This window comes from Saimiri boliviensis, chromosome 5, assembly GCF_048565385.1.
Source record: "Saimiri boliviensis isolate mSaiBol1 chromosome 5, mSaiBol1.pri, whole genome shotgun sequence".
Taxonomy (NCBI): domain Eukaryota; kingdom Metazoa; phylum Chordata; class Mammalia; order Primates; family Cebidae; genus Saimiri; species Saimiri boliviensis.
In genome coordinates this window covers 149,094,353-149,107,546 of record NC_133453.1, presented here as the reverse complement: position 1 = coordinate 149,107,546, position 13,194 = coordinate 149,094,353, and the positions used below count along the sequence as shown (strand labels likewise).

The 13,194-nt window shown below is 56.2% G+C and overlaps 1 protein-coding gene across 1 annotated transcript in view; it reads left to right on the top strand.

The window, feature by feature from the left end:
* Nucleotides 1-9,733, top strand: part of ATP10A (ATPase phospholipid transporting 10A (putative)) — a 162,782-nt gene extending 153,049 nt beyond the window's left edge. Inside the window, 6 exon segments of the mRNA XM_003943686.4 lie at nt 3,208-3,408; nt 5,203-5,283; nt 5,362-5,466; nt 8,576-8,763; nt 8,907-9,400; nt 9,403-9,733. Coding sequence (XP_003943735.3) covers nt 3,208-3,408; nt 5,203-5,283; nt 5,362-5,466; nt 8,576-8,763; nt 8,907-9,400; nt 9,403-9,620 — 1,287 coding nt within the window. The 3' untranslated portion in view covers nt 9,621-9,733.
* The last annotated feature ends 3,461 nt before the right edge of the window (nt 9,734-13,194 follow it).

The window sequence follows — 13,194 nt, the reverse complement described above, 5'->3', positions numbered from 1 at the left end:
GCTCACTGCAGCAGCCTCAACCTCCTGGGCTCAAGTGATCTTCCAGCCTCAGCCTCTCAAGCAGCTGGAACCACAGGTGTGCGCCACCACGCCCATCTGATTTTTTTGATTTTGTAGACACACGGTCTCACTATGTCGCCCAGGCTGGTTCCCCATGTTCTTAACTGTCTCTCTGGTGGCTACACCAGCCTTTCTTTCCCAGCCTCTCCTTACGCCTAATACCCACCCCCCCATCGTTCAGAGCATCTTCTAGCAAATGCATACAGATGCTCAGAGCCAGTCAGGGCATGTTTACCTTGATGGTTTGGTCCCACACATTAATTCACATTAAGTTGTGCATGGGACTCTCTCCGAGCAGGGCTGTGTCACACACTCCCGGGACTGCAGGCTCATACCTCCTTCTTCCCAGTCCTGGCCTTGAACCCCCAGCACTTCGACACCTCACGTGCACAGTTGCAAGCCTAGAGGTTCTCAGCCCCTGAAGGAGTGGAGGGGTGAGTGGGGGTGAGTGGGGCAGAATCCAAGCCCCATTTCTATCACTTATGAGCTGTGAGATCTTGAGCAAGTTAACTCCTGCCTTGGGTTTTTTTTTTTTTTTTTTTAAAGACAGGGTCTGAGGCCGGGCACGGTGGCTCAAGCCTGTCATCCCAGCACTTTGGGAGGCCGAGGCGGGTGGATCACGAGGTCAAGAGATCGAGACCATCCTGGTCAACATGGTGAAACCCCGTCTCTACTAAAAATACAAAAAGTTAGCTGGGCGTGGTGGCGCGTGCCTGTAATCCCAGCTACTCAGGAGGCTGAGGCAGGAGAATTGCCTGAACCCGGGAGGCGGAGGTTGCGGTGAGCCGAGATCGCGCCATTGCACTCCAGCCTGGGTAACAAGAGCGAAACTCCGTCTCAAAAAAAAAAAAAAAAAGACAAGGTCTGGTTCTGTGGCCGAGGTTGGAATGCAGCGGCGCCACGATAGCCTGCCGTATCCTCAAACTCCGGGGCTCAGGCAATCCCCCTGCCTCAGCCTCCTGAGTAGCTGGGACTACAGCCCGCCGTGCCAGCTCATGTTTTCTGTTTCATAGAGACATGGTGTCACTATGTTGCCCAGGCCGGTGTCCACTCCTGGCCTCAACTATCCTCCCACCTCTGCCTCGTTAGTGAGGCATTACAGGCATGAACTGCCATGCCCAATCTTCTCTTAAATCTTACAAACAAAGCATGTGAGTTGAGCCAGCAGAGCTGTAATTCCAAGTGAAAATGTCTCCGACTGAAGCAAGGGCAACACAGACGCAGGCCACGTGATGAAAGATTTCAGACGCAAACCAAGGCGCTGGTGGCCGCCTGGGACAGCCACAGCCTCCTGCCTGCTGCAGTGAGGCCGTCCTCGTGGAAGGGTGCAGAAGGGAGAAGAGGGCCCCTGTCTTTATCCCATAAAAACGCAAGACCTTTGTGAACAAGCGTTCATCTACGCGAGGAGTCCAAGGATGATCGCTCTGCCTCCTGAAATGAGAAATTCATTCGCTTTAGGAATAAGTTGGCCTTTCTTTTCAATAAGAGGCAGAGAAGAAAACTTTCCATAGTAACAGAGGTTTGGGAAGAAGGCTTTTTGGTACTACAGGAAAAAGATCTCAATTATCTCGATGCTTGTCTTCCTCCCCCTCTTGCGTGAGTTTGCTCACCGATGACTCACCGGGCCGAGCCTGTGGGGGTGACTGAGCGACAGCCAGCCGTGGGAGTGCAGAAGGCAAGGAAGTCGGTGAAGAAAGAGCACGCGTTCGTTTTCAGCGTGTCGGGGAAGGCTGCGTGTCGGTCTGACACACGACTTGGGGGCTCTGTGCGTGGCGGGCTACTTCCACATAAACTCCCGCTTCTTGTGATCTTCACCACAAGTCACTTTCAGGTCAAGAAACCAAAAGCTCAGGGAGGTGGTGACTGAGTCGGGGTCAGAAGGGGAACGAGTCGCAGCTCCGGAACCAAGCCGCGGCCAGCAGAGGAGGCCTGTCCCACGTCAGAGTTCCCTGCTGGGACTGTGCCTGCCCTCCCGGCCAAGAGCCACCGCGGTGGAACCAGCTGGGTTCCTTTCTCACACCGTGACCTCGGCCAAGTCATCTGACGTCTGGGAACCTCAGGTTCCCTCTCTGTATGTGGGGTAAGAGCAGTCACCCTGCCTGAGCCCCAGACGAGAGAACGAACGATGCCACTCCCCACCACACACCGTGGGTGAGCCCAGTAGCTCGCCAGGGACTCCGGTGAGAACTCTTAAGTGCATTGGGTCCCTTCGCGCTCACAGCAGCTGCACTGGCTGAGTGTCACTGGTATGCCCATGTCACGAACAAAGAGAGCGAGGCTGAGGGGTCCATGCCCTGTGCTCCGCTGCGTCGCTCATGAGTGTTAGAACACTTGGCAGTCACTAAACTGTCATGCCCACCCTATACGGCACAGGCCGCTGATACTCGGGGATCTAGCGATAGCGAGAAGAGACCCGACCCTGCCCCCACCCCACTGAGCAGGTGCCGGAGGCGGCCGTTCCACCTCCTCGAGTCTCGCTTTCCGATTCTGCGGAGCCGGGTAGCTGCGGCCGTGAGGATCGGAGGTGATGCCTTTCCCGCTGTCCCCCGCGGAGGTCCCCGTGGACAGTGAGGGCAGGGCAGCAATGGTGACGAGGGCGTCGGCGTCGCTCTTGTGCGTCTGTGTGTCTTCCCCTCAGTGGGAGTCAGCCACTGTCCACTGCGCCTCCGCAGAGAGTATGCCAGGTCACTAAAGGGGAGACAGGAGCAGATAGGGCCACAGGTGGGCTCTGTGTGGTGTCACAGAGGAGGGCTGCTAGGGACGGAGCCACAGCCCATACCCAACCGGCCTCCTTGAAGCCTGAGCAGCCCTCGACCCCTGGGAAAGCCTGATTGATCGATTGTGTGTTATGCTAATGATCCAGAGCTTGCCAAGCACAAACCTCATCCCTGCAAGGGCTGCTCCCGGGAATCTGCTCCTGGGAATCCCCAGTTCCCACTGCCAGTTCTTCGTGCTTAAGGGAATGAGGACAAAGGAGAGGCGGAGGCCGACCGCAGGGCTCCAGGTCAGGGCTGGCGCTGGGCCACCTCGCCGCCCATACGGTGCGTCCTGGCGGTGGAACTCTGCGGACCTGGCGGCGGCCTCGGATGAGAACCCCCAGCAGGGGCTGACGACCGCCCGTCCTTGTTCTTCCTGTCGTGACTGCAGATGTTCGTGGGCCTCCTGTTTTGGTTCCAGTTTTTCTGCGGCTTCTCTGCGTCGGCCATGATTGACCAGTGGTATCTCATCTTCTTTAACCTGCTCTTCTCGTCGCTGCCCCAGCTCGTGACTGGGGTGCTGGACAGGGACGTGCCGGCCGACGCGCTGCTGACCAGGCCGCAGCTCTACAGGAGCGGCCAGAACATGGAGGTAAGGCTCCCCTGAGCCTCCGCCTCCCACCGCCCGAGCTCTGCCCTCCACGTTCAGCCTCCCGAGAGTGCCAGTCCCACAGCCTCCCTTTAGACAGACAGCCAGGACCACCCCAAATTCTAGAATTCAGCATTCTGAGGAAGGAGGAAAAGGGCTGCCCTCTGCTTGGTCGCGGTGAGACCGTCCCCTCCACGAGTCTCCAGGAGCGGAAGGAAATTCCAGAGTCCAAGTCAGTCCCAGGGCATCACTGAGGCTAGAGGGGGGTTTTCTAAAGCCAGCAAGAACATGTGATTTATTATGAATGGGAATTAACAGGAAAACCAACGAATTCACAAGCCACTGAGCCACTGAAAGAGCAGATCGAGTTAAACACGTGTTGACATGAATACACCGCATAGATGGACACACTGACGGCCAGCTGTTTCTAGCCAGCCGTGAAAGGAGCCAGTAGGTGCTTTGCTTTGCTTTGAGTTAGCCGATGTGGGCAAAAGGAACATGGAGTCTCGTTTCCTCTGCAATAATCCCTAATTCCAGATTCATTCACTGGTGGGCTAACGTCCCCTGGCCACCTCTGTGAATGCTCAGTGCCCACGGGGTGCTGGCAGGGGAGCGGGGCCTCTGCTTGCTACCTGTGGCTTTGGGGGAATTCCCATCCCGGGCCAGGTGTCGGCCTCCTAGGCCAGCTGTGGGACAGAGTGGCTGGGACTGCTTCCTGTCCTGTGGAATTAGGTGGCCCACAGGAAGAGCCTGGCCGCACTTTCCCTAAGTCTAGTCAGAGCTTCTTCCCCATCCGCACTGCTGGCGGGTCCCGTGCCAGCTGCTCTGGGACTTGGCAGGGTCAAAGACACATTTGGTCACCCGGGTCACGGAGACGCTATTCGTCTCTATCAAGGTTATTTTCATTTCTGCCCATGGGGAGATGGATTTTTGCTTTTCACGTTGGGGCATATCCATCACGTGACTTGGAAAGCGAAGACTCACTCTTCAGAAACATTCTAAGGGACCCACCACCAAGGGAGGCGGAACGTGGTGAACGTGGAGGAACAGAAGGGCTCACACTGGGGGAGACGGCCCGGAATTTTGGGTGCTGTTTCTACCTGAGAGATGTGTTCCCTGGGGAGACGCGGAGACGGGGTCGGTGGTTTGACGGTGGCCCTGGAGCTCCGGAAGCTCGCTTTGTTGGTGCGGGTGTCCCCGTGAGGCTCAGCTGCAGGAAGCTTCCCGAGGGTTAGGCAGGGCTTTGCGTCTCCAGAGGTCCCGAGAGAGAGATTTCCTCGGGTGCTTGCCTGGTGCATGGACTTCTGTGTAGCGTCCTAGGAAATGTCATTTGAACTGTGAACCTAAAGAGCAAACGGAGAGAGGCGCTCCGGAAGGGAACCGTGTCTGTTCCGAAATGGGGCCCTGCAACAGGAGTGTGTGCGCCGCAGCCGGCTGTGCGGGCACTTAGGGAGGTCGGGGAAGACGAACGTCCTTAAAGGGGAAAAAAGCGTGATTGTTTTGAGATGCTGTTTCCTTGGCGTCACGGATAAATGACCGAGATGCCGCCTGCTGAGATGGACGGACAGTCGCCGGGCACACGCCCTTGGAGATGCACATTTTGTGGCCGTGACGGTTTTTGCCGTCAGGCATTTGTGCACGAGGACCCTCCCTCTGTGGCCTGTCGCGGCGCTCTTCCTCAGGGTGGGTTTTTGTTGCTGTTGTTTTGAACACAAGTGACTCCATCGTTCTTCCAACCGCTTTCCCGGAGGATGCCAGCCCTTCCCCGGAATGTCACGGGTTGTTTTTGTGTCCCAGGAATACCGGCCGCGAACGTTCTGGTTTAACATGGCCGATGCCGCCTTCCAGAGCCTGGTTTGCTTTTTCATCCCGTACCTGGTAAGTTGGTCCCGGGCACAGCTCTTCTTACCAGCTGCACCCGGGGACCTCCAGACCCAGGACCGCGCTGTCTTTCAGGCCTACTACGACTCGAACGTGGACCTGTTTACCTGGGGGACCCCCATCACGACCATCGCGCTGCTCACCTTCCTGCTCCACCTGAGCATTGAAACCAGAACCTGGGTAAGAGCCGCCTGCCTGGCCCTTCTGCCCCGTGGCCCCGATGCCGCCAACTGCACACCTCCCTGCAGCTTCCTGGGGGGCTGGGAGGTCGTCTGGAGGAGGCGGCAGACTGCAGAGCGGAGCTCAGTGCATCGAGAAGGAAAACCACACGTTCCTGAGCCTCCCGGCTTGGGGAGCCGCTGCAGCCTGAGGCCCGCACGTCCCCAGCCACGCTCATCTCCGTCCCGAGGCGTTCCCTCCTCTGCCACCACATTCTCTCCTGTCTGTCTTTCCTGTCTCTGTCTCTCCCGTCCCCCCGTCTCTCCTGTCCCTGTCTCCCCTGTCTCTCCCGTCTCCCCGTATCTGTCTCTCCTATCTCCCCTGTCTCCACCGTCTCCCCTGTCTCCCCTGTCCCTGTCTCCTGTCTCCCCTGTCTCTGTCTTTCCTGTCTCCCCTCTCTCTCCTGTCTGTCTCTCCACTCTCCCGTCTCCCCTGTCTCTCCTGTCTCTGTCTCTCCCGTCTCCCCATCAACCCCGTCTCTCCTGTCTCTCCTATCTCTCCCATCTCTCCTGTCTCTCCCGTCTCCCCTGTCTGTCCTGTCTCTCCGGTCCCTGTCTCCCCTGTCTCTCCTGTCCCTGTCTCCCCCTCTCTCTCTTGTCTCTGTCTCTCCACTCTCCCGTCTCCCCTGTCTCTGTCTCTCCCGTCTCCCCTGTCTCTCCTGTCCCTGTCTCCCCTGTCTCTCCTGTCTCTCCTGTCTCTCCTATCTCTGTTGCCCCTGTCTCTCCTGTCTCTCCTATCTCCCCTGTCTCTGCTGTCTCCCCTGTCTCTCCTGTCTCTCCTATCTCTCCTGTCTCTCCGGTCTCCCTTCTCTCTCCTGTCTCTGTCTCTCCACTCTCCCGTCTCCCCTGTCTCCCCTGTCTCCCCTGTCTCTGTCTCTCCTGTCTCTCCTGTCTCCCCTGTCTGTCCTGTCTCTCCTGTCCCTGTCTCCCCTGTCTCTCCTATCTCCCTTGTCTCTGCTGTCTCCCCTCTCTCTCCTGTCTCTGTCTCTCCACTCTCCCATCTCCCCTGTCTCCCCTGTCCCTGTCTCCCCGATCTCTCTTGTCTCTCCTGTCTCCCCTGTCCCTGTCTCCCCTGTCTCTCCTGTCTCTGTCTCTCCTGTCTCTCCTGTCTCCCCTGTCTCCCCTGTCTGTCCTGTCTCTCCTGTCCCTGTCTCCCCTGTCTCTCCTATCTCTGTTGCCCCTGTCTCTCCTGTCTCTCCTATCTCCCCTGTCTCTGCTGTCTCCCCTGTCTCTCCTATCTCTCCTGTCTCTCCGGTCTCCCCTCTCTCTCCTGTCTCCCCTGTCTCTGTCTCTCCTGTCTCCCCTGTCTCCCCCGTCTCTCCCATTTCTCCCGTCTCACCTGTGTCTCCTGTCTCCCCTCTCTCCTGTCCCTGTCTCTCCTGTCCCTGTCTCCCCTGTCTCTCCTGTCTCTGTCTCTCCTGTTTCCCCTGTCTCTCCCATCTCCCCGTCTCCCCTGTCTCCCCTGTCTCCCCTGTCTCCCCGTCTCTGTCTCCCCTGTCTCTCCTGTCTCCCCTGTCTCTCCTGTCTCCCCTGTCTCTGTCTCTCCTATCTCCCCTGTCTCCCCTGTCTCCCCTGTCTCTCCTGTCTCCCCTGTCTCTCCTGTCTCCCCTGTCTCTGTCTCTCCTATCTCCCCTGTCTCTCCTGTCTCCCCTGTCTCTGTCTCTCCTGTCTCCCCTGTCTCTCCTGTCTCCCCTGTCTCTGTCTCTCCTGTCTCTCCTGTCTCTGTCTCTCCTGTCTCCCCTGTCTCTCCTGTCTCCCCTGTCTCTGTCTCTCCTGTCTCCCCTGTCTCTCCTGTCTCTCCCATCTCCCCTGTCTCTCCTGTATCCCCTGTCTCCCCTGTCTCCCCTGTCTCTCCTGTCTCTGTCTCTCCTATCTCTCCTGTCTCCCCTGTCTCTCCTATCTCCCCTGTCTCTGTCTCTCCTGTCTCCCCTGTCTCTGTCTCTCCTGTCTCCCCTGTCTCTGTCTCTCCTGTCTCCCCTGTCTCTGTCTCTCCTGTCTCCCCTGTCTCTGTCTCCCCTGTCTCTGTCTCTCCTGTCTCCCCTGTCTCTCCTGTCTCTCCTGTCTCGCCTTCACAACCCTGACTCCATCTCACCTCCGGTGCGTCTCCCAGGGCGGTCCATGGTTCCGGGGGCCTCACTGAGCCCACTGGTTGCCCGGGTCATAGCCCGCGGTGCGTCCACCTGGAGGCCTCAGAGCCGCTCGCCCGCTCATTGGTGACTGGTGCATGTTTCTCATTGTCCTTGTTGCCACTTTGCGGTGGAAATCATGCCCTTTCTCATGCAAATCCAACTGCATTGAGGTACCACCTCACGCCACTCAGAATGGCGATCGTTAACAAATCTGGGGACAACAGATGCTGGAGAGGATGTGGAGAAATAGGAACACTTTTACACTGTGGGTGGGAGTGCAAATTAGTTCAACCATGTGGAAGACAGTGTGGCGCTTCCTCGAGGACCTAGAAATAGAAATTCCATTTGACCCAGCCATCCCATTACTGGGTATATATCCAAAGGATTATCGATCATTCTGTTATAAAGACATGCACAGGTATGTTTACCGCAGCACTGTTCACAATAGCAAAGACTTGGAACCAACCCAAATGCCCATCGACGATAGACTGCATAAAGACAATGTGGCACGTATACACCATGGAGTACTATGCAGCCATAAAAAAGGATGCGTTTGTGTCCTTTGCAGGGACATAGATGAAACTGGAAACCATCGTTCTCAGCAAACTGACACAAGAACAGAAAACCAAACACCGCATGTTCTCACTCATAAGTGGGTGTTGAGCAGTGAGGACACATGGACACAGGGAGGGGAATCACACACCGGGGCCTGGGGGGTGGGGGGCTACGGGAGGAGCAGCAGGGGGTGGAGGGACTAGGGAGGGCTAACATTAGGAGAAATACCTAATGTAGATGACGGGGAGATGGACGCAGCAAACCACCACCGTGGCACGTGTACACCCATGTAACAAACCTGCACACGTGCCCCGAAACTTAAAGTACAATAAATACATTTTAAAAACGAATAAATACGTCAATAGATGCCCTTTCTCATTCCCTCAGACCTGGCTCAACTGGATAACGTGTGGCTTCAGTATCCTCTTGTTTTTCACCGTGGCTTTGATTTACAACGCTTCTTGTGCCACCTGCTATCCTCCGTCCAACCCTTACTGGACGATACAAGCCTTGCTGGGCGACCCAGTGTTTTACTTGACTTGCCTGGTGACGCCTGTCGCTGCGCTGCTGCCCAGGTGGGTGTCAGAGTGGGATGGCGCCCTGAGCCCCGAGCAAGCCCAGACAGCAGTGACGCTGCTTCTGCCCTGTGTGGGTCTCTGGAAGCCCAAAGACACTACCCACCGAATATCTAATTTTTCTCTTAATGTGCTCTTTCTAGGTTGTTTTTCAAATCCCTCCAGGGGAGCCTTTTCCCCACCCAACTGCAGCTGGCACGTCAGTCGGCCACGAAGTCCCCCAGGAGACTCAGCGCTTCCAAAGACACCTTTGCTCAGGGATGCCTCCCAAGGGACCCGGGAACCGAGCACTCCGAAGGAAGGACCATCAACAGCTCCATGCCCCTGTCCCAGCCTTCTTGGCACACGCAGCAGCCGGCCTGCTCCCCGGAGGCCAGGGGGGAGCCCAGCGCAGTGGACGTGAGCATGCCACTGAGGGACCACCCCCTGCCGGAGGGACTGAGCACGCGGGCCCCCTGGTCCTCCGCACCAAGGGAGGCTGTCCCGGGCGGGTGTCCCGAGGAGCCCAAGGTGAGAGCTGCCAGCACCGGCAGGGCCACCCCGCTGTCTTCCCTCTTCAGCCTGCCCACCTTCAGCTCAGTCAACTGGATTTCCTCCTTGTCGCTGGTCAGCAGGCTGGGGAGTGTCCTGCAGCTCTCCCGGAGCAGCCTGCACGTGGACAAGCGGGACGTGGGCTTCCTGTCCGGCCCTGCCCAGGCCGACCGGGACTTCAGGGCCCACACCACGAACTACTTCTAGGAGCACCTGGAAGTAGCCTTTTTTTTTATATATGCAACATAGATGTTAATATTATTTATGGTTATTATTTGCACAGAAGAGTTCTAGGGAGATGTGTTTCTAAATGTTTCCAAGGCTAATACAGGGAACGAGAGGTACCAAAAGACAAAGTATATTTTTTAAAGTTCTAAGTAGAGTATATTGAACAGAAAAAGAAGAGCTTTAACATATATAAAAGTTTAAAGAAGAGTGACACTTGAAAAGTGTTTAGATTTATTTTTTCATCTCATTTTTAAGAATAAGTAGTATGCCGTGTATTCCTCGACATGCATGAGCTTGCCGTCCCTGAGTAGAAGCGTGACGCAGCCCATGGCGAACGCAGGCAGGGACGCACCCCGGGCAGCAGCCAGCAGAGGCGGCCGAGGGCAGAGCACGCGGCCCCCAGAGGCAGAGTCCCCCACGGCTTCCAGTCCCACCGACACGGGAGGGCTGGTGGGCTCTGCTTCAGCCAGATGAGGGAAGGGAGACCTCGAGAGAAATTCACGGGTGATTGTGCCCCAGCCTCCCGTTCGGTGTAGGCGTTTCAGGGAGGCCGCCTTGTGGGTATTACAACGCTGGTGTCGTATTTTGCCTGTTAAATCGTAACAAGCAATAAACAGCCTTCACTTTGCAAAGAGAGTGGGTCCACTTCCCACTGTTGTATGAAATGATTCCTATCTGACCTCACAGAGTATGATCTGAAGACACTTCCCTAAAGCAAGTCTCTCTGGAGCCTATGAAGACAGCAGCATGGCACACACCACGGCGGCTGTGCCGCCGGCCCCCTGCACCAGGCCATCAGCGCCCTGTGCCAAGGAGCTTGGCCATCTTTAGGCATTTTTCTGATGAGCCATTAGTTTGTCCATCTAAAACTACAAGAGGAAGGAGATAAATGATGACGATCCAGGACAATGACATAGCCTGACCTTTCCTGAGCCCGTCTCACTGCTTTGTCACACAGTTCTCAGGTGCTGGCTCTGCTCAGCGCTGGGGCTGGGCAGGGCCTGCTCCCTGCTGTGTGGGACCCAGGGCCGCTGTGAATGCCCGTCTTCAAGGACGGCAGTGCAGAGAGGGCGCGGGATCTGGGGACAAGGACATTCCTAAGTGCAGCGCGTCGGGAAAGAGCGGCTCGTTCCTCAATGAGTGTGGGCCACTGCAGGCCCCAGAAAGTGCATCTCACTCCAGTCAAGCAGAAAAGCAGGCACAGGCTCAGTGCAGGGCCCGAGAGATGGTGCCCAGACTCAGCAACTTAGACCTGGGCTTGGCTTTCGGGACAGCTTTGTCCTGGGGTGGCCTCTGCTCTGGGGATGCTTTGGCTGGAGTCCTCCCAGGACTTATCCACGCATCCCTGTTCAGAGGAGACAGAAGGCTCCTCTCTCCACTTTCCAAACAGAGTCCCGGTTTCCTCAGCCTCACCCTGCACAGACGGCACAACATCTTCAGAACCGGTCACTGGCCAATGGAGCGGAACCTCCTGACTGGGGTTTCCAGCTGGAGCTGGGAAAGACGTCTGCGTCCTTTAGAGGACCCGAGCTGCTGTATGAGCGGACGTCAGAGGAATCGCTAGGCCCTGTTAACTGGGGGAGACGGGGGCAGGGGGCGGGGCCTGCAGCCAGTGATTTTAGACCGAAGGTGACAGCCGCCCCAGCCCTATCCTGTCAAGCCTGGTGCCATCTCCTCTGTTCTTGGAACAACGCACAGGAAAAGAATCTCCTTGGGAAGGTGCACATACTCCCCGAATTAAGGTAACAGTTGCTAGAAGCAAGGACAAGGCCTAGAAGCATATTTACCTGAATATCTGAGAGTCCCCGACGCCCAGCTTCCAGATTATCCCGCACGCACAGCCAACCTTCTTCCCAGAGGAGGTCTCTCTCCTCCGGAGAGCAGGTACTTGCTCTCGGGACATGGAATGACCTTGGCACTGGCTTCAGGAATATGCAGCCCACAGCCGGGTTAGAGAGTTACATGTAAATGGCATTGACAGCTGCTCTTTAGGGTGGGGAGTCTCCGTAGAAATCCACGGTGATCATCTATGGCAAGCAACTGCATCTGATGTCAAACTGAACATAACATGGGGACGAATTTCATGATGATCTCAGAAAAGCGGTCGGTGAAATAGGTTACTAAATCCCAGTAACAAATCTAAAAGAAGTTGGAAGGCTGGCTTCCCGAGGCTTGGTGACGAAATAGCTGGGTGAGTCATCTGACATTGTACGGTGTGCCTAAGTCAAAGTCAAAACCACTGAACCGTGAAGTTCTTGGAGGTCAGATGCCATGTCCCCTTCACCATGTATCTCCGGCCCCTTGCACAGAACCCAGCAGTTTGAATGCACTGGGCAGATGTTTGAGGAATCCAAGCATGAGTGTCATCATGCAGCACTAAAGCCATTCCTGCGATACTCGGAGGTGAAGGGCACGTGCTTGCTGTCACCCATTATGACTTAATATTTTCTGTAATTTCTGGCTAATAGAACAAAGACATGCATTCTTCAAAAGAAGGCATGTGAAGTATAAAGACAGCAGGCTGAAAGTAAAAAAGGATTCGATATACGGACAGTCTGTAAAAGAAAGGAGACACGACTATATTAACAGCAGACGACACAGACTTCAGGCCATAAAGAGGGGCCTGATGATGATACACGGGCCGACTTCTCGGGACAGGAGAATCGCAGGTTGTGTGCCCCTCATAACCAGAGCTTTAAAGTACACGAAACCAAAATTCACAAACGGGAGAAAGAGGCAGATCACGAATATACCCAGACAATCTTTCAGTCATTTATAGAATAGACAGAGGAAGAAGTGGGTGTAGGAGTGAGAGGGACAGGCAATTTCTTTCTCTGTGACTAGAAAATGCAGACCCAGCTGTAAGTTACAGTACTTGGCTATAACTGCAAACAGAGCTGCTCCCCCACACAGAAGCGGCCCAGGCCAAGCAAGGCCAGGGGGGCGCGGGGAGGGGAGCAGAGGAGCGAGCTCAGAGAGGGTCGCGGCGCCCTGGCTCTTTGGCCAGGAGGCACCTGTCCTCATGGTATCCGTGCCTTCGGGAAGGGGCTGGCACTCTGCTCTGCCCTCCTTCCGCTTTCCTCGCATCTCTACTGAAAAGCCCATGTGGACCTGTTCCCTCCAAGGTAAGGAAGACTTTCCCTAAGTGTCCAGGCTGCCACCACTGCAGAGCCCATGTCCCGGGTGCTTCTCACACTCAGGGTGGGGGCACATTTGCGGATCACACAATCAACCTTGTGACCGAACTTTCTGGTCCCTTCCCTTCCCTTTCCCCTTACCTGTTCCCCCTCCTTCCCCCTTCCGACAGAGTCCACTCTTGCCCCGGCTGGAGGGCAGGGGCACAATCACAGCTCACTGCAGCCTCAGCCCCCCAGGCCCACAGGATCCTCCTGCCTTCACCTCGCAAGTAGCTGGGACTATAGGCACCTGCCACCATGCTGGGCTAATTTTTGTATTTTTTGTAGAGATGGGGTTTCGCCATGTTGGCCAGGCTGGTCTCAAACTCAGGCTCAAGCAATCCACCTGCCTTAAGTGTCCCAACGTGCTGGGATGACAGGCGTGACCATGCGCCTGGTCTTGCTTGTCCTTAATGAAATGATGGCCTTCGGTGGTCTGAGCAAGCCCTGGGGAAGGCAGCTCGCTGCTCCTCCCTCCCAGCCCCTGGGTTCATCT